Raw genomic sequence first — 22,158 nt, forward strand, 5'->3', positions numbered from 1 at the left:
CTTTGTAGAAAATCCAAATGATAGTTATCAAAATATAACCACTTTTCAAGGCTTCCATTGGGAATGAACTCCATTATCAAACACTTCAAATCAGTATTGGAACAACTACTAATGATTTTCACCAGATTGCGATGGCACAAATTACGCATCGCGTTGTATTCTAACTCAAAGCTCCTTAACAATGCTTCTGAGTCAAAATTGAATATTTTAACGGCAACCATTATTCCACTTGAAAGTTTTCCTTTGAACACAGAACCAAAACTTCCCCTTCCAAGTAAGTTACTCTCATCAAATCTATGAGTTGCGTCCAAAATTTCAAAATAAGAAATCTTTCTTGGCATTCCTAAAGTAGATAACACTTTTTTAATGGTATGCCTATGATTTATTTGCTTTAGTGGAAAGAGGACAATGCCTGTAGCAATTAAAGCTATTGACAAAGTCATTGGCAATACACATTTCAACAAAACAATTTTTCCATTAACCTTTTACTTGTTCCTTTTTTGCATGGAGACACTTGCATTTGTGGCTCACCACAAAGTGCTTTATTCACTACTATAAAAATGGTGATATATAACCGTATTTATTCAACGGTTATTCTTAAAAATGTTCGCTATGTAGAGGCGGGAAGTTTAAAAATATATATTAAATGGTTAATAAAAAACAGGATTTAATATTCTAGACAATACTCAACGGTTTAATTTAATAACCATAGAGTATATAAATAAATTAATCTTATTATCTTATTCAATGGTTAGAAAATAAAAACGTTGAGTATTTAAATTAATTACTTGACTAATTTTTTTTACTATTTACTCAACGGTTAAAGATTAAAACCATGTAGTATGTTTTACACATACTCAACAGTCAAAGAATTACTCATTGAGTATTAATTATATGCAACTGCTATAATTTCTTAACCGTTGAATATAAGGTTTCCCTCGTGTCGAAGGCAGCTACTGTGGTCAACTTATATTCAATGGTTATTGCAAGATAACCATTGAATATAAGCTTTTCCCACACCAGCAAAATGTACACTGGCTTTGATGAATGAAGTGATTGATGACCAGAGACTTTCTCAGAATTCAAAACCCCTCCTCTCCTTCATTCACTTCTTTGCATTTCTGCAGCCAAGAGTTTGTGCAGTGAAGAAAAATTATTTTATTTTCCAGATTTCCTATCCCATTCGAAATCCCTAATCCCTCTTCTCCTTCAATTCATTGTCTTCTGTCACTCAACCTCCTCTCCCTCAAGTCTATTGCACCAACACAGTCATTGGGTCTCCCCTGAAGTGCAGAAGCTCTCGTCGTCTCACCCACACAGGCACACGCGCTCATGGATGTCATTCTGAAGCTCTCGTCCAGCTCATGCTCACTGTTCTCAAGAACAACCAGTCTCTGTCCAACTTGTGCTCAAGATAATACTTATGAGTCTTCATTTTCTGTTATACAAGATCTTTTAGATTTATGCAATTAAATCACTTCAACAATCGAAACCATTAAATTTATAATCTTTTCATTGCAAGGCCCTGGATAGTTTTAATGTGAACTTCCCCTCTTGCATAATTGTATTAAGTGATGATCTATGTTGTTTAACAAAATGCAAAGCCCCTTAAATGAAATTCTTCATGTTTCTTGTGAGTAATTAAGTAATCTAGTAGCATGATTGTATTCAATCATATTTCAGATACATGGAAGAGAATTATTCTAAAATTATGATGTGGAGCATGAGCTTGCAAATCTTACACTGCAGATGAAGCTTACTGTTGGGCCAAAGAAAGCAGGTTTCCATGTTATCATTGTTTCTTGCTTTTTTAGGCACTAAAAAAAAAGAAAAAGTAATAATAAAATAAAATTTGTTATGGCATAGTTACTTGACTTTGTTTTTCCTTGTATTTGCTACATATTAAAGGCACTTGAACTTTTGAGAAAGAAAATAGAGGCATCAATAGAGAGAACTCGTGTATGGCCAAGACAAAGGAACAACAAGCACGGATGGTACATCGCTTCCACTATCTGCTTAACTAATGTACTGCAATTTTTAGATAACAATGCTTGGGTGAATGCTTGTCTATCTTTATGATTGTCTATATGGTGCATCTTTGGTGATATTTTGCAATTAATAGAACTGTTTGCACAGGTTTAAAATCATTGTTATTTTAATATTAGATTTGTCAAAAGAGGGCACTAAGCCCGGGAGTGCTTAATTTCATGCCATTATGCTGTCGAAATTTTTTTCAAAATTTTATTTTGCAATTATGTAGACCAAGTTTGAGCTTTCTTTAAGTAGTTTAAGATTTTGTTAGATTAATTAGTATAGATAGAGACTAAGACTCGAGGAACACCAATTTTAAGCCATTATGATGTTGAAATTGTATTTTTTTAAATAATCAACTTGTAAGTCAGTGAATGCTTTTCTATCTTTATGATTGTCTATATGGTGCATATTTGGTGATATTTTGTAATTAATAGGACTATTTGCATAGGTTTGAAATCATTGTTATTTTAATATTGGATTTGTGAAAAGAGGGCACTAAGCTCGGAGTGCTTAATTTCATGCCGTTATGATATCAAAATTTTCTCTAAAAATTTTATTTTACAATTATGTAGAACAAGTTTGAGCTTTGTTTAAAGTAGTTTAAGATTTTGTTAGATTAAATTAGTATAAATAGAGAATAAGACTCGAGGAACACCTATTTTAAGTCATTATGTTGTTGAAATTGTATAATGTTTTTAAATAATCAACTTTAACACACTGAATGCTTTTCTATCTTTAGTATCTTATTTAAATAAGGGCATTGATTATGGATAAGGAGTAGATGTTTGCCAACCGTCTATCTAAAGAATATTGGGATAGAGTGGCAGACTTTGTTAAGTTTGCAGTAAATAATGCAAAAGACCGTGAACGAATTGTTTGCCCTTGTTTAAGCTGTGGTAATGTGAAGTCAGTTTCTCCTAAAACATGTGAACTCCACTTGTTTATGTAATTGATCAAAGTTATAAGTGTTAGGTAAAGCATGGAGAGATACTTGAAGATGTGAATAATAGTAGCTGGGGGCATGTGGAAAGTTGTTCATCATCACTGGATTCAGACATAAGTGCACATGAGGCTTATTGCTGTTTAGAAGAATTAGCTAATACGATAGAAGAAAAACTTGAGAATTTTCCAGAAAAGTTAGAAAAGTTGAAAACTAATACGGAGACACTTTTGTATAAGGGTTGTACTGAGTTTACTCTATTGTCCGCTACATTAGAATTGTACAATTTGAAAGCTATAAGTGGGTGGAGTGATACAAGCTTCTCACGCTTGCTCTCTTTAATCAGACTAATGCTACCAAAGAATAACAAGCTCCCGAGCTAACTATATTATGCAAAAAAAGTATTATTCATAGTTGGCCTAAGTTATAAGAAGATACATGCTTGCCTTAATGATTGCATCTTGTTCAGGAATGAATAAGAAGAGCTAACTCACTGTCCTAAGTGTGAGGCATCATGCTATAAGCAAAATGGGAAGAGTCCATAGAAGGCAATGTGGTATTTTTCCTATTATTCCAAAATTCAAGCACTTGTAAAGCATACGTCAAGAGGCAAAGAATCTAATATAGAATGGAGAATTAAAGATGATAAGGTTCGGCATCCAACTGATTTTCTTGAATGGACAAGTTTTGATCGAAAGTACTTTGAGTTTGGAAAAGAAGATAGGAATCTACGCCTTGTATTATCTACCGATGGGATGAATCTGCATGAGATGTGAAGCAGTACTCATAGTACATGACCTGTGATGATGGTCATTTATAACCTTTCTCCCTAGCTTTGCATGAAGCAAAAGTATATTATGTTGTCCTTATTAATCTCGGGACCTAAGCAACCTGGTAATGACATAGATGTTTATTTGAAACCATTGATTGAAGACTTAAAGCTATTATGGGAAATAGGTGTAGAGGTATTTAATGCCTACAAAGAAGAGATTTTCAATTTGAAAGCCATGCTTTTCGGTACAGTAAATGATTTTTTGGCGTATGGTAATCTTTTAGGATATAGCATTAAAAGACAACTTGGATGCCCTATTTGTGAAGAAGGCACACATTCGGTGAGGTTGCAATATGGTATGAAGAATGTGTACCTTAGGCATCATAGATGGTTAGGTGACAAGCATTAGTATCGGTATTAGAAAAAGTCCTTCGATGGAAAATCAAAAGAAGGGAGGCCACCAAAGCAGTTGACTGGTGAGGAACTATTTAAGAAGGTAAAAGAAGTTGATATTGAATTTGGTAAGCCTTTTGTGAAGCATGTTGGAACAAGCAGGTGGACGAAAATGCCCATATTCTTTGAGTTGCCATATTGAAAGACCTTGAATGTGAGACACTTCCTTAATTTAACGCATATTGAGAAAATATTTATGATAGTCTTATTGGAACATTGCTTAATATTATAGGAAAGACTAAGGATGGCATTAATGTTAGGTTAGACATGGTTGTGATAGGGATAAGAGAAGAACTGGCACCATAAGAGAAGGGAACTCGTACATTTCTTCATATTGCAGCTCACACACTATCTAGAAGAGAGAAGAGAAGTTTCTATGAGTTTTTTGCTACAATCAAGGTTCCAGATGGGTACTCTTCAAATGTTAGGAATCTTGTTTCAATGAAGGATATAAAGTTAAAGGGTTTAAAGACTTATGATTGTCATGTTTTGATGGAGAATTTTATTCTAGTGGCTATACGCGGTATTTTACCTACTAATATGTGAGCTACAATTATAAAGTTGTGCTACTTCTTCAAGTGTCTATGTAGTAAAGTAATTAATCTTGATAAGTTACCAAGGTTGTAAAGTTGAATTGTGCAAGCATTATGCGAGATGGAGATGTTTTCCCTCCCGCATTCTTTAATATAATGGTCCACCTAACAGTTTATTTGGTTAGAGAGATACAATTATGTGGTCCTACTTATTTGAGGTAGATGTATCCATTTGAGTGTCACATCAAAGTATTGAGAGATTATGTTAAAAGTCAAAGTCAACTAGAAGGTTGCATTGTTGAACGATATATTAGTGAAGAGGCTATTCACTTCTGCAATTAATACTTAAACAATTCAAGGGTTATTGGTAAAGAAGGAACAAAAATGACAATAGAAAGAAAAGTTATCACCATCTCAAGTGACCAGTGAGATAAAGTACACCTTTTTATGCTATACAACTCTCCAGAGGTTGATTAGTACACTAAGATTCATCAAGCAGAGCCTAAGAGGTAGAACCCTTATCGATTAAATAGTTGGCACACCAAACTACACAATAAACAGTTTATATACTAGTTGAAAAGCATATAAAAGGGAAGTATAATGCTGATCCCGATTCTATTCATGATAGATTGAGATGGTTATCACTAGGATCAAACAAACATGTCCTCTCTTACACGAGCTATATCATCAATGGGTATAAGTTCTACATGAAGGAGCACAATGATCGAAGCACAATACAAAATAATGGTGTATCCACCATAGCCGATGGCATGCATATTTTCTAGTACAAAAGATAAAAAACCTATCTATGCAAGAATGCGTTAGTTTAGGGTAATTGAGCACATTTGGGAGTTGGATTATCTCTTTTTGAGTTCCAGTCTTTGGTTGCAAGTGATTGAAAATAAAAATAGGTTGAATGTCGATGACTTTGGGTTGATTAGGGTAACTCTAACGAAGGAAGGGCATAAAGAGGATCCTTTTATTTATCTGTCTCAAGGAAAACAAGTTTTTTATATCAATGATCCTACTGATAAGGAATGGTCTATTGTTTTATAGAGTAACAAGGAAGTTGAAGAAATGGAAGCCAAAGAAAGTGATGAAAATGAGGAAAATAAAAGATATGATGAAGTTGACATTTATCCATTTCATGGGACATCATTTGAAAATGATGATGGCTTAGACAGTATTGAAGATGATGCTTTCTATGTAAGACATGATCACAGTGAGGGCATTTGGATTTCTAAGAGGGGGAAATATTTAAATGAAGAAGAAAACTATTAAAGTTAAGAAAGAATTAGTTAAAAAAGTAGTTAGAATAAGAAAAAGGAAAAGAACGAAATAAATAGGTAATGACTATTTTTGACTTACTATGTAATGAATCTAAATTTTAAATTGAACAAAAATTTTTACTAATGGATATTTCATTTAAATAAGTTTTATGGCAAGTAGAAAGGGGTAGTTTATAAGAATTTATTCTAATTTTTTTTAAAAATTCCAGGGTCCAAAATTTTCTGAGCAAAAGTTTAGTTTTAAAAATTATAGGAAAATGTAGTGTCCTTCCTCATAATTTTATTGTGCCTTTCCTTGTGATTTTTTTCATGCTCTTTCTGGTAATTTTCCCAAGTACTTCTTTGATCTGATTTTTATATTTTTACGTGATTGAAAAATAGAGCATTCTCATCTCTTCTCTTCACCAACCTTAGACTTCCTTTCTCGTCACTGTCGAGCCCTTCCTCTTTACCTCCGTCTTGTTATTCTCCTCATCATTGGCTTGGCTCTTGCTTTACTGGATCATCTCTACTATTCGTATATTTATGTCTTGTGCTGAGCTAAATCTCTGCTCTTTCCATTGCTGTTTTGGGGGGTGGAAGAAGGTGTGCTCATGCATGTATGTTCAGTTTTTATTTTCTTTACCCTCAATAGTTAGAGGTCTATATGTGTATGGTAATCTAGTTTGTGTGCTTGCTGGCTGAAATTTTTTGTCTTCTTCCTTCCTCGATTCTGCTCTATTTCATGGCTTACAAATTTGGTGTATGCACGCATGTTTGGTCCTTCTTTTTCTTCCTCCTCAATCGCTGAAAGTTTCATGTGTGTGGATGCTAGCTCGACTATTTTTTTGCTGGTTGAATATTGGTCTTCTTCCTTCTCGTGTGTGTGGAAACTTGAAACTTTTCCTTGTTCCTTCTTCAGTGTTGAGCACGTTTGATTTAAGTTGCTGTCACTATGTTTTGTTGATGAAAGTTGCTGTTTTTTCTTCTTCTTTTTTGGTTTCTATAGTAGCACGGCATTTTTCTTTTTCATCCTTTGCTAATGGGTGATGTTCCTATTCCATGTTGCTACTGTTATGCACTTCTAGTAAGAGTTGAGGTGTATGTGTCGGTTAGTGCTGAATATTATCATGCAGTGATGCTAAATCGAATTTTAGGATGGAATTAACAATTTGAAAGCTGTTAAATTGTATGGGTGCTTATCTCATAAATTTGCCAATGATAAATGCATGCCCTCAAGGTATTTGTAAAAATGTGTGAGAGAAAAATTTCATAAATTATGGGTTATTAAAGCTTCCATGTTATAGCTCGGAGAAGTCTCTATAATTTTAGATCAAGTTATTAATTGAAAATTTTAAAATACCAAAGCGAGAGAAAGGATTACATAGGATGCTTGTTTCACATTTTTTTTAGTCTAGAGGAAGCTTAAGAATGATTGATATAGTTTACTATTATTTATGAATAAGTATGTGTCATAAGGAAGTATGAGAATAAATTAAAAGTTGTCAAATGATTTAACTAACTCAAGTTTGTTTGAAACATGAAATATTAGAGTATTATCTTTGATATTGTTTGGATTGAATTCTAATGTCCAATAAGTGATTGCAAAATTTTTTGATAAATGATTTTAGAATTACGATCTATTTGTCAGGAAATCAAGAACACCGTTAGAATGAAAGTGAAAGATTAAGAGAAGCATGCTTTAGAATTTTGGGAAACCATCAGGTGAGTGGATGGCGTTCCGAATATATTTTCAGTAAAGTGTTTATAAAAATTTCTTTATTTAAATATTATTATTATTGCTTTATAAATTGTTTACATATTCTTGTTAATCCTATTTCCATTCTAATGGTATTGTTTCTCATAAACAGTTTAATTGTTTAATTCTATGTTGATATAAAAAATTTTATTGCAATGATTTGTGTATGGAAAAATGATGATAATTTTGGACAATGGAAAATGATAGGGGAGTATTATTTGAAAGTAAGAATTTTGAAACTATTTTTCTTTCTCCATACACTTGATTTTTATGAAGGGGATTGAGTTTAGAATGCTGGATGTAACAGCAGTTCCATTAGCCCTTGGCACACCATAGTACACATAGCTAGCAGGGTGCTTATAGGAGGTGCTAGCCCCGTATGATGGCCAACGCACGTAGAATGGAGGAACGGTTATTCGTGAGCATCACACTCACACTTGTTTTTCGTGGGCTTCATGCCTACGCTTGATTCGTGGCTCCTGCCGTGCTTGTTTCATGGCTTTTAATCATGCTTGACTGGTTACTTACCCTCGTGGATTGTGTGTCCACATTTGTTATTCTATCTGATAAAGCCCTCATAAATTAAAATTAAAATTTTCATTTATCTATTAATTCTCTGAAAGTATTTTATCGAATTGCACTACCATTGAAATTTTTTATATATATTTTATGAGCTGTATAGATTTTTTAAGCATTTATGTTATTCCAATAGCATTGTTTAATTTCACAGTTATATTATTGAGAAAACTCATTATCTATGTTAGCTTAAGTATATGTTTCATTATTTCATGAAGTTGTTTCGAATTAAATTTATTAGTTACTATCTTCATAATTTTTTTAATTATAATTTTGATTGGAACGTTAATCACTAGAAATTTCTTTGGTCTTAGATGTAGCTGACCCTGCACCTCCTGCTAATCATTAAGGGGCATTATTACTTTTGGTTATTGGAACACATATTGATATTTGGTTTGATATAAATATGCATTACATTGTACAATTATAGTTTAATGCTCCACATATACCATAGTTAGGTCCTAATCTTATTTTATTGTTGTGAAATTTGCTGGTGTGGAGTTAAATTCCCTTTCTGGTTTGGATGACAGGTTTTTTGTTATTGCAAAAATTTTAGGGAGGTTCTAATTACAGGGAAAGTTCTGTTGAAATTTTTACAAAATAGTTAAAATTTTAAAATTTAGATGTAAATTATATTATTATTTTGAATTAATTTCCTAGTTATATAAGGCTTATGAAATGTGAGTCTATCTCATATTTCGTGCCAATCATACCTTAAATATTAGGGTGTGACATACTATTTTTTCATTTGGTCTATTGTTTTATTTAATCTTGTTAAGATGTTGCTCTTGTTTGAATTATTATTGTTTTATTTAATCTTGATTATTAATGTCTTCATAGGTAAATGGCTGCCGAGGTGCTCATGTAGATACTTGATCTAAATCTAGTAGTCCTATCAGGCAAAATGATGATAGTGGGCAGAATGTGACTAATAAGGAGGAAGAACAACTAAAGAAGGGGTTGGTTATGATAGAGTAGGTGACAAAAGCAAGAAGTTTACTGTCAAGCAGAATAATAAAAATCAAATAGTTGATAGTAATAATTTCATCAATTACATCGGGGTGGCAGCGAAGTCTTGTGTGCCTATCAATCTAAAGTCATGGAAGAATGCAACTCCCGCAATAAGGGATGCAGTATGTAATACTATAATAATAAGATATTATCACTTTAATTATTATTTTAAACTTCTTTATGATATATACTCTCTCCTCACAAGTTTACTTGTTTATTTTACAGTTGGGATTTGAGATTAAGGGGAGGCACAAGAAGTATGTCCTACAAAAGGCTGGGGCAGCCCTCCAAGCTTTTAGAGGTTTTTAAATTTATCCCCTCTAAATTCTTGTAGAACCCCGATATAGAGGGCATCGAAGACACAGTTCCTCCCCTTATTAGGCCGATTGTAAATTTGAATGAGTGGAAAGATTTTATGACTCACGTCGTAATCTTAAGTTTAAGGTATTATTTTTATTATTTTATCAAAATATTATTGCTTTTCTTGCCATTTATTTCCATTTATTTGTCATGTTTTGTGTTTTTAAAGGTATTAATCACCAAAAACAAAGAGTTAGCGAAGAAGAATGAATACACTTATAAGGCTAGGCACAAGGGGTATGCCAATTTTGAAAAGGCCTTGATTGAAAAAGAGCAGGTGCTAGAGGGTTCTATATCCCATGGCAAGATTTGGACTAAGGCTCAAAAGAACAAACAAGGCAATATTGACAATCTAAAAATAAAGGCGGTTGTTGACACAATAGTAAGCGTTAATGATATAATTTATTAATTATTTATTTTTACTTGTTTACCTTATTTTTAGTACTTCACATGAGAGCTTAACTCAAGAGGCATTAGTAGGCACTCTTACTGCTGATAAGGATATCTTAGAGAAGGTATTAGGGAATACTGACCATCTTAGTCATGTTTGGGGCGTTGGCTTTAGTGTCACAAAGAACTGACGTTCAAGAACTGAGGCAAGAACTAATAGAATAGAAGCAACAGATATAAGCACAGTCATAGTAGATACAAGAGCAATCTAGACTCATTGACATGTTATTGAACCGAAATAAGTTAGGGCTTCCATTGAGTGATGCTAGCCATAGTATGAATGACAGTTGCATAGTCCCATCTCAGTTCCTACCTGAGGTTTTATTAGTGATATTTCTAGCCTTATTCATGTTAATATGATTCATATTATATTATGATTTTCTCTTTTAGGGTGAGGCTGATGTTGATTGCTTGGGGGAAGATGGCAGTTTGGTTGTATTGAGATGAATGTACAACATTACTAGGTAAATCATGCTTCACAATGAGATACTCCCTGAAAGGATAGTCAAGGTTTCTTTGAAGACGGCTGAGAAGCCTAATTATGATCTACCTCACCCTACTAAAGGTGCAAGGACAGTAGTAGATGCAATCGAAAGTTTTGTAGCATGACTGGTTCATCTTATCCATATTTCAGTGCCATCTCTAAATGTATAATAGCTAAATTCATAACTAAAATTTATTTGTAGTTGATCTCTAACTACATATATGTGAAAAACTAGCATGTTGAAAGCCTGTGGCAAAAAAGCACCAGAGGCTATGAAGGCATCGGCGAATAATAAGTAGAAGAGGGGAAATGATAAGAACTCTATTAACAAATCTAAAGAGTCCATCACATTTCCCAAGAATGCACTGAAGGCTCTCTCTTAAGCCCATATGCCTCAAGCCTCTCAATCAACACCTTTGCATCAATTTGTCACACCCAACAAACACCGAAAGTTGCTTAAGTCTTATGAAGAGATGCAAGAAGAAGTAATGCTTCCTGTCCCTACAGCAATGTATAGAGATCTAGAGTCTGTTGATCAAGTCAATAATAAGGTTTTGATTGACTTATTCAACCATGCACAGGCTACCACTACTTTCTGTAACTTATATATGAGGTATGTTTCTAAAACCTTACATTAAATATTTACCAATATCTATGTTTTAGTCATTTATTAATCAACTTATGTTAACATTACTTAAGAAACCTATACATCACTATGCTTGCCGAACGAGATGTAGCAAAGAGGGTTATACTCATCAATCCCCACTTGGTCTCTCCTTATAGCCATGAGACAATGAGTTCTAAGCAAGGATTAGACATAGCTTAAAGGTTTTCTAAATACTTTGAGCAATGTGGTAACAATAAGAACAAAATATTCACAACACCTTATTGTCAAGGGTAAATCATTTTGCGATACTTTACTTTCTTCAAAATTAAATTATGACACTTCCTAATTGTAATCATTATTATAGGGGGCATTAGATGATACTTGTGATCAATCTAACTATAGGGAGAGTATTGTATCTCGACCCTATTAGAGGTGGCGATCTGACCAACAAACTGCATATAGGAGAGATGATTAATCAGTAAGTTCATTAAGTTTTGTGCATATATATATGTAATTCATTCATTCTATATGCATATTTCTCACATTAACTTTATATTGCATGTTAGAGCCATTGTCATATACCGCATTAAGGTCGATCAGTAATCTCGATAGCTAATAATAGGTAGTGTTTGACTTGATAAAGTGACATCATGGACAATTATCAATGTATATGTATTTATAATTAATTACGTGTTTACAACATAAATATAAGTCATGTCATGTCATATTATTAACTGATCGGATTTTTTATCCAATGTGCGATCGTAGTGCCCGAAACAACATGACAAAGCTAGGGATTGTTGGTATACTATCATGAGATATATGAAGGACATAATTCAACATGCTCCTGTTAGGACTCTTCCAGACAATGTATATATGTTGTCAACCTTTTCTCCATCCTATAATATTTTTAGTAATTAACATGACTTTATTTGTTGTTTTTGTAATCAGTACTACAAGGATGCATACTGTGACATATTTGCTGAGGGTCAAATGGAAGAAGTCCTTGAAGAGCTAGCACGTGGCATTTTCCAAGCGTGGTTTAGCTATAACAACCAACAATAGTGAATGACTAGATGGTGTTGGTATATATTTAAAGTTGACATACATATAGTTATACCTATTTGGCCAATTTTTGAGATGAAGCTTTATTTTGGCCACTTATTAGTTTAATTTAAGCTAGTTCAAATTGTACATAACTTATGTAGCAATACACAATGTAAACTTCATCATTTTGATAGGGATTATCGCTTGCCTTCAAAATTAAACTAAAGCTAACCCTAATGCAATATAGGGCCAACCCTAGGTCATTTCTCAAGGAATGATTTTAAGTCTAATTTAAAGTTTTCTGGTGAAATAAATCACTCAAAGTTTGAAGTTGATTAAGTAATTGTTAACCTAATTATCTAGTGAATTTAACTAGCAAACTAACCTAACTATGAATGAAGTGGCTTCCCAATTTAAGTAGGAACCTTAGAGTATTGTTAATGGAAGATTCTTAGCCTTTAATTAATTATGGCAGCTCACTCAACTCCTCTTCCTTGCACTAGTGCAAAAGAGAGTTTTAATGACACACTTTTAACCACAGTTATAGAAGTAACTATGGTTATAACATACTCAATGGCAATGTTAGTAATTAAAGCTAAAAACTACACAACTAAAACCACAGTTAAAAGAAACAAATGACGTTATAACTATAAAAAATTTAATTAATAATTATTTCAAATTTAAGTTATATATATAAATAAGTTAAAAATTTTTTAAATAAATTAAATGACCTTGATACAATTAAAAAAATATTTAAAAAAGGTATCATGATAGGCCATTAAATGGTCTGTTGTAATCGACCAAGCAAATTAAAAAAATAATTTTTTTTAAATTATTGGATACCACGATAGGCCATATGCTATCATAGCATATGATTGGGCAATCACAACAGGCATTAATGTGCTTGTCGTGATTACATAGCCTCGTGAATAAAAAACAAAAAATTTTTAAAAAAATTATTGGGTATCACAACAGGCATAAATGTGCTTGTCGTGATACCATTAATACATAATTAAAAAAATTATTTTAAAAATGGTGATGGATATCACGACAGGCATTAATGTGCCTGTCGTGATATTATTAAATCATAATTAAAAAATTATAAAAACTTGCGCGTGATGGATATCACGATAGGCATTAATGTGCCTGTCGTGATATCATGAAGTAATAATTTTAAAAAGTCGTTACAGCCTCGAGTTATTTATTCCACGATAGGCATTAATGAGCCTGCCGTGATATCATTAACTAACAAATAAAAAAAAATTATATGTTATGGTGCTTGTTTCTAATTAAATTAAGCCATGTGTATCATTTATATATAATTTATTCTACAATATTTTTTGTTATTAATATTACTAACACATTAAATTCCACTTGTTTGATTTGATTGGATGCAAGTACTATATATTAAGTATATAAGGCTAAGTACCTAAGTCTTGCCCTTTTAAAATAACAAAATAATATTTTTTTATGAATAGAGATCCATGAGGATATCATAAAAATATAAAAATAACTAAATAATACTCACTTTTCATTACTTTAGTCAAACATAAAATAATATATGCTTTTTATAAAATCTCTAAAAACAAATTTCATTTTTTTTTAAATTTCTAAATGATATAAAACTCACTTATTTTTTAATCATAAACAAATGGGTCCTTGATTTATTTTGTAGTATAGAATTATGAAAATATGTTGTCTTCTAAATATAACCATTGAAATCATCAACTTGACATATATTTGAAGGGATGCTTCTCCAAAAATTATGGTCACTCAAAAAAGTTGTTTCTAATGATTCTCGTTAAAAAATAAAGAAAAAATTATGTATAGGTCTCGCTCATAGAGCAAACTTTTTTATAAATAAGTCCCACAAAATTTAAAAATCAAGGCACTCTCAAGGACAAGTGTTCGAATCCTTCGGGGTGACAAAAAGCAATAATTAAAGCAACCACAAAGAGGTCATCCCATTGGTACCTATCTTCCACCGTAAGGTCCATAGAATATGGATCTGGACTAGTTTGGGGTGGGCAATGAACCTAGAATACCCCAAGATACTAGGTGTGAGAGCAAAAAATAAAAAATAAAAAATCATAGCTAGGTCCCTCGGGACATGAGTATAATTTGGGACATGAGTATAATTTGAAACTAAGGTGGAAAGAAAATAATGTCCCTATTAAAAATACATTATATCAATTAAGTAATATACAATTATATCATCAACAATTTACAGCTATCACTTCAACTTTTTACAATTGTAAGTTCACATATCCAATAGTTAAACTAATCATGCATTGCAAGTTTAATACTAATTGTATACAACTACCTTATCAGTAATTTATAACTATCACATCAACATTATACAACTATAACTTCACATATTTATATGTTACTAACAAAGTTTAACATTAATTGTTTACAACAATTTAAAAGTATTACTTTAATTTTTTATAACTATAACTTTACGTATCCAATAGTTAAACTAATCATGCATTACAAGTAAGGGTATGAGATCCCAAGGGACTAGTTGTAGTTTCTAAATTACATGGATCTTATTTATAAATAAATATGCTCCACAGGATCTATACATAATTGTCCCAAAAAAGAAAAGCAAACAATAGTAAAAAAACTTATGATTCGTTAAAAATGTACCTTGGAGGATATTGCTTGCAAGATATAAATTTTCAAGCATGAACAAATTTCCTATGCCTGGTATTTGCCTTGACAACTTATTGATACCAATGTACATATTTTTCAGATTTGTAAGCTTATACATTTCTTTGGGAATATGTCCTACATATGGCCAAAAAATATACTTGTACTTTTTTCGTGAGTGCTTATATAAAAAGTATTATTCAACGAAAGAGTAAAACATATGACTCTGGGAATAATTATTGTTGTATCTCATACATGTATTCAATAATTTGGTCTCTAGTCAATATTACCAACCAGATAATATGCAGATATACATGCATCAACTTATGAAAATTGAAGTGTACAAAAGGAATTCCAAAAATTATTGCGTAAAAAAAAAAAAAAGTGCCTCGCTGAAAGAGAACTCCCAGTAACATTTAATTAAATTGTCTACTTAAACAATAATATCTTTTGTCAGAGATAAATCATTCAAGGCATAATTTTTTAAGAATAGTCAAATTTGTTCTGAGGATGATAGCTTAATTATAGAGGTATAGTTAATTTGTTTCATGTAATTGTTAAATGTTTGAGAATTTTCGGTTCAAGGACTAACTTTGAAAAGACAAAGTAAATAGCACGCCCCAAGTTAGATTGACATCACATATAAGACTGATATAAAAAATTACAAAAAATGATAAATTCATCAATTTTGACATAGAATAAATGTTTATATCATCACATATATATTATACAAGACATACCTTCTAAGAAGTTGAGAGACAAAGAAATGTGTTCAAGTGATGATAAGATAGAGCTAGATGGAGGTATACTTCCTGAAAGCATGTTTCTAGAAATGCATAAAACTTTCAGGTGTTGTAGTCTTCCAATATCCAATGGAATAGATCCGTTGATAGAATTAGACTTCAAATCCAATGTCTCCAACTTAGACAAATTGGATATGCTTGGAGGAATGAGACCTCCAAAACTATTATTGCCAAGACTCAAGTGTTGAAGCATAAACAAGCTTCCAATCCAAGTTGGAATTTCTCCACTAAGTGCATTATAACTCAAGTTTAGAATTTCCAATTTGTGCAATTGAAGCAACTCTTTTGGCAGCCCACAATGAAAGTTGTTGCTTTGTAATTTAAGTTTTTCTAGGAAAGACAGATTTCCAATTTGTGATGGTAAGGTGCCCTCAAGACCCATCTCAAGAAGACTTAGGATTCTCACTCTCTCATTGTTAGAATCACATGTGACTCCAAACTAGTTGCAAAAAGAAGATGATGAGTTGGACCAATTTTTCAAGTAACTGTAAGGGTCCCTAATAGAAGATTTGAAAGCAAGAAGTGTCAATCCATCGAGGGTAAAATTGGAATGACATAAAGATGGGCAAACCATGAGACAGAGCATGGAGAAAATGCAGGAGGAGAAATGAAAGCAAAGATTTCCCATGTTGGATAGACTCACAGGAACGACAAAAATAAGAACTCAAATTGCTGATTTTTATCAAATTGTATACATGTGCCTTTTTTTAAAAAAAAATTTCTTCATAATTTCACTATCAATACTTTTGTTATTCTCATACCTTCAGTCATATCTTGTTATCGTCTCTCATTGATTTAAGAATAAAACTAAAGTAATTTTGTCACTCTCAATATTCTGTTTTAGCGTCAAACCTTTGTAAATACTTTTGAGCCTAAAAGCTTGTTCTATCTTAGTGAGAACACAAGACTTGACCCACCTAAATTTCTTGTTATAAAAAAATGAAATTCCAAATAGATGCTAGAAAAGAAAAGATTTTTTAGTCTCTACCATGAGGGACTAAGAAAAATTGGGAGGCCATTTTCTCTTTTCCCTACCCTTTTAAGTCAAGTCTATACATCCCTTTTGATTTTTTTTTTGTGGAAAAATGGCACAATATAATTATGTTCAATATTTAGAATAAGAATAATTGAATAACCCAACTAAAGTTGGCAAGTGGTAGGGACCTTCAGTATTATTTTTGCACTTGTGGTAGCAACAAAAATTTAGTGATGAATTATTTTTATAAAAAATGAAGTGAATGAATCAAGTTTCTCCTGCATGTAGTAGCATCACAAATCAAACTGCTACTTCGCTTGAATTGCCTTAGAGATTTAAATAAAATCTTGCCTTCTTCCTCTATTTCTACTTCATTGGTGTCATTATCATAAATGTCTTTAGATAAGAACTCTTTGAGCTTTTTCTTCTCGAGTTGAGATTAAGAACAAAGACAAGAAGATTGGAGAGATTGACACATTTGTGGGTCCCATGAGTTTGGAAATAAATGACATTTGGTCAAAATTAATGGGAAGGTGTTGGAAAGTCTATTTTTTATAGTTGATAATTTTCTTTGCATCATCCAAATATTAGAGGCTACCTAGTGCTCCTCGAGTTGGTGGCTAAATTCACACCTTTATCCTTTTATTTTTAAATCGGTGTAATCAATGTTATTCTCTTTATAGTATTTCTGTTCACTTAGCTTAATTTTGTTAAACTATTGACATCAATGAATTTATTTGTTACTCTCTCTTTTCACTAATCAATAAGATGGCTATAACGTGGAGAATAAATTAATTATATGCTGATGGAATCAAGTAGAGAGCAACTTTCGGTCACTCTCATAATTAAATTTATAACCAAAATAATTTTAGGTGTTATCAATGAAATAGACTTGATGTACATATAATTGAATAATGGTCAAATTGTAAAATTATGCTTTTTTGACAAAAAAATAAAATAAAATAATGCTTTTTGTAAGATATAATCAATCGTAATTTGATTCTCTCTCTATCTCTCAAGTAATTCTTTTTTCACCTTTAATATATTGGACTAAGTTAGAAATATAAGTCATATTATTTGTAATTTGTGAAGTGGTCAACTAGTTATTGATTTTATGTTGATATTTATTTGATCAACATTGGTTTTAGGGAGAGCTATGAAACACCAATTCTTCAAATTACTTTTTGTATGCATATTGGTATCATATCCAATGCCGATACTTCTTCAACATATATCCATAAAGTATCAAAATATTATTTTGTAATTTAAAATATAATTTTCAATGCATATCTGATACTTTTAGATTGTGAGTTAATATTTTAAAGCCAAAATTTCAAGTCTATTTTTAAGAAATTAAAATTTGTTACATGTTGCAATATTAATTTTTCAATTCATCATATATTTTGTGATTTGTTTTTGAAGTCAAAGATTAATTTTTTTGTAGAAAATATGTTTTAGATATGAGAAAAAATAAAGATTATATTTTCTTAACTATAAAACATCATAATATAATCTTTTAACATATAAATCTTAAATAGGGAATTACTAGTAGGGACTAGGCAATAAATCATTAGGTATAGACAGAATAAAGGGAAAATCACATATGAGAAATCTCTAAAACAAATTTATCGCCAAAAAATGTCAAAAGAATATGAAATTGCTTTGCAAGACCAACGGACCAAAATGTAATTAAAATTTATGATGAAAAGATAAAACCACGCCCTCATGTTTTTTTTAATCTCCCATTGTGACGGCCATAGGACCACCATGGGTGGTAGCCAAAGCTCTAGAATTGGCCACCATCGGTGGTAGCCAAAGCTCTAGAATTGGTGACAATTAAATTTAATTTCTTAAGGTGGCCAAAGTTGGGTTTGAATCCCCAACCCCTTGGTCACTGAAAGTAATAATAGCCACTAAGCTACTTTTGCTTTTTGGTTATGTTACACAAAGTTTTATGTATTATTAATTTTTTTTTACTTTTCTAATCACTACTTATCAAGAGTTCGATGGTTACTTGTCAAATTATTGATGGGGACTAGTTAAAAAATTTAATATATATTGATTTTTATAAATGTTTACTTTTTTACCAAAATTTTATTGGTAACAAATTTATGTGAATTTGTTATTTAGTAAAAAATTAATTGTCAAATTATTAGGGAACTTGTCAAAGTTAGTAAAGGAGAGTTCTCATTTCACGAATAGTTACTTGAAATTTTACAAATGGTTACTTATTAAATTACTAATGGTAACTTGTTAAAAATTGAATATGCACCTGTTTTTTTATATTTTAATATGAAAATGGTTATTTATGAAGTTTGTAATGAGACTTATTATTCTACAAATAGTTACTTGTTAAATTATTAATGGAGACTTGTTAAAAAAATGTAACATGCACACATTTTTATATTTTAATATGTAAATGGTTATTTGTTAAGTTTGTAAAAGAGACTTGTCATTTTACAAATAATTACTTGTCATTTTATGAATAGTTAATTGTTAAATTAATATGCACCAGTAATGACAATTTCCCATTAGTAATTTAACAAGTGACCAATAATGAAATGACAACTCCCCATTTACTAACTTTGACAATTTCCCTTAATAATTTGATGAGAAAACATAACTTTGGGTCCCTGTATTTCGCTCGAGTTTTGCTACAAGTCCTTGCAAGATGATCTAAAACATCAAAAACAAAAAGTGTAGGGACCTTGTATACCAAAAAAAAGTGCAAGGACCCATAGCAAAATTCGAGCAAGTACAAGGATCTGAAGTTATGTTTTCCCTAATTTGAAAAGTAAATTTTACTAAAATAATAAGTTCACATAAGCTTTTGAGAAATAAGCTTTTGGTAATGAAAACAAGCAAACATTTATAGAAGTTCATGGATATTAGTTGGTCATTCTCCTAAATTCAATTGTCAATAGATCTTAGAGTAATATATTATGTGTCGAGTGGGACTTAGATGTAATTTTGTATATTAATTTTGTTAACAAGATCAAGTAATTTAACATGCAATTATTTGTAAGATGACAAGTAATCATTTGTAAGATGAGAAGTATCTTTTAGTAACTTTGAAAATTTGCCTTAATAATTTGAAAATTAAACTTTTACTGAAAGAACAAGTTCACATAAACTTTCGACAAGAAAAATTTTGGCAAAAAAAAAAAGCAAGCAAATATTTATAAAAAAGGTGCATATTAAATTTTTTAATAAGTTTCCATAAGTAATTTAAGCAATAATCATTTGTGAAATGACAAGTAATCATTAAACTCTTAACAAGTAGAGGTGTAGAGAATAAAAAAAAAGTTGATAATATATACAACTTTATGCAATATGTAACTTAGAAGCATTGGTAGCTTGGTGATTATCAATTCTTTTGGTGACCAAGTGGTTGGGGTTCAAATCCACCCTTGGTAATCTTGAAAAATTTAATTTAATTGTTGTCAGTTTCCGATTGTAGTGGCCCGACCGCTAGCGACCGAATGGTGCCAAGTGACAGTGGGGGATTTTTCAAATATATATATACAAGAGGCAGTTTTGTCTTTTTATAAAAAAATTTAATTACATTTAGGTCCATTGGTCCTATAGAGCAATTTCATATTCTTTTGGTCCTTTTTGGCAATAGATTTGCTCTAGAGATCCTCAAATGAAATTTTTTCTAGCATAAAAATACAATTAACAATTATGTTTTATTCGGTATTACTATAAATGACTATATAAATATATTAGTTTGGATATTTTCTTAATTGAAATTATATTTTTAATTCTTTTTATGTGTGTGTATGCACTTATCAGATATGTAATGTATCCTATAATTTTTAAAAATAAAAGTATCAACATATCGAGTGCATCGTAGTTCATAGAAGGAGAATATTGATGAATAACTATAAAAAGAATTTAATATCTTACCATTATTTTGAACAAGTAAACATCAACAAATTGATAATTAAAGTTATTATTTAAATAAATATCTAATTTATCCAGAATCCTAGTTAGTTAATTTTTTTTTCATAAATCCTTTATTGATATTCTCGGTTGATTTTTTATTGATATGTCGATATTGATGGGCTTAATATACATAGGCATCCATAAACTTTAATTGTAAGATCATGGTTGTTTTTTCACCAGCAAATTATGGTTGGTTTGAAAGAGCGGTCGTCCTTAATTTGATTTTGTCCCTTTATTAAGTATTGCTATTTGATAGATTAATTCAATCTAATATGGTGTTTCTAATTAATAATTACCTATTAATTAAATTAAATCAATTAAAAACATTGGGCATGCAACACATGATCTAGTATTAACAACATGGAAGATAAATATTAAAGAGTTCATAGCTCCAATTATTTTATAAAAAATAAATTTTAAATCCAATAGAAAAATATATAAAAGAGTAAAATGATAATTTTGCTCTTAAACTATAGACCCAAGAGTATATGTGGCCTTGAACTCATTTTAAGTTCATTTTTAACCCTAAACATTTAAAATTGTACAAACTCCTCATGTTGCTAACTTTGACCATTAGTTGACTGTAAAATTATAGAAAACAACATCAAAAACTACAGAAAATGACCAAAAGAATTGCAGAAAAATAACCCAAAATTATAAAAAAAATTATAAAGAGATAAAATTTTTAATTTGTTGGTTATTTTCTATGATTCTTTTGATCAATTTTCTAATTAATTAATGGTCAAAGTTAATGGCAAGGGAGAGATTGCCATGATTTAAAATTTTTAGGAGTGTAAATAAACCAAAAATGAGTTTAAAATTCTAGATACTCTTGAGTGTTGAAGGGCTAAATTGTCATTTTACTCCATAGAAAATTCAAAAAAACATTATTCAAACTATTAAGATGCTTTCATTGATAACAAAACTATTGACGTTGTATAAATAAGATTTTAAAATCTTTTACTACTCATTGTCCATTGATGGGTAAAAAGAAATTGCTATTTTTTCAATAATTTGAACATATCTTGAGCTTCTTTGAATGATAAAAATTAATATTATTGAAATTATGTGAATGTATATGTTTTTACATCTATTCACATACTCCTTCGATCCTATTGGGCACCTCCTATAAAGATTATTTGATCCTTAATATAAGGCATGTTAAGAGTTATTTATAACTATTTTTCAATTTTATTCCTATGTAAATTTAATTTTATGGCTCATCACATAGTATGTATTTCCTTCTCGCTTTTTTTAAATAGGGATAAAGTTAGAATTCTTTTCATTTTAAGATAATTTAATTAGTTAACTCTCATTCCTTGATTTAGTGAAGTAGTTAAAAGTATCTTATAATCGGAACTAGAAGGAGTATAGTTCATTTATGTGGTCACAAAAAATAAAATTCCAATAAACTTTCATTCTTCAGTAGAAAAGAAATTAAAAATGCCTTATAATAGGGGACTGAAAGGTGTATAGTTCATTCAT

At 30.9% G+C, this 22,158-nt stretch overlaps 1 protein-coding gene across 1 annotated transcript; it reads right to left on the reverse strand.

Annotated features, from left to right (window-relative positions):
* Window positions 1-14,177: 14,177 nt before the first annotated feature.
* Window positions 14,178-16,131, reverse strand: LOC129317449 (probable LRR receptor-like serine/threonine-protein kinase At4g36180). The gene is made up of 3 exons (XM_054961773.1): window positions 15,687-16,131; window positions 14,944-14,957; window positions 14,178-14,330 (listed from the first exon to the last, which is right to left on the reverse strand). Exons 1-3 carry the CDS (start codon window positions 16,129-16,131, stop codon window positions 14,178-14,180), a joined length of 612 nt encoding a protein of 203 aa, XP_054817748.1.
* Window positions 16,132-22,158: the final 6,027 nt, after the last annotated feature.

The sequence above is a fragment of the Prosopis cineraria genome, unplaced genomic scaffold (assembly GCF_029017545.1).
Source record: "Prosopis cineraria cultivar Desert tree isolate PC_DT_omini unplaced genomic scaffold, ASM2901754v1 PC8, whole genome shotgun sequence".
Lineage (NCBI taxonomy): Eukaryota > Viridiplantae > Streptophyta > Magnoliopsida > Fabales > Fabaceae > Prosopis > Prosopis cineraria.

Excerpts from the sequence above, each read along its gene's own strand:
- LOC129317449 (XM_054961773.1), bottom strand. The coding sequence starts at position 16,131 with ATGGGTCTTGAGGGCACCTTACCATCACAAATTGGAAATCTGTCTTTC.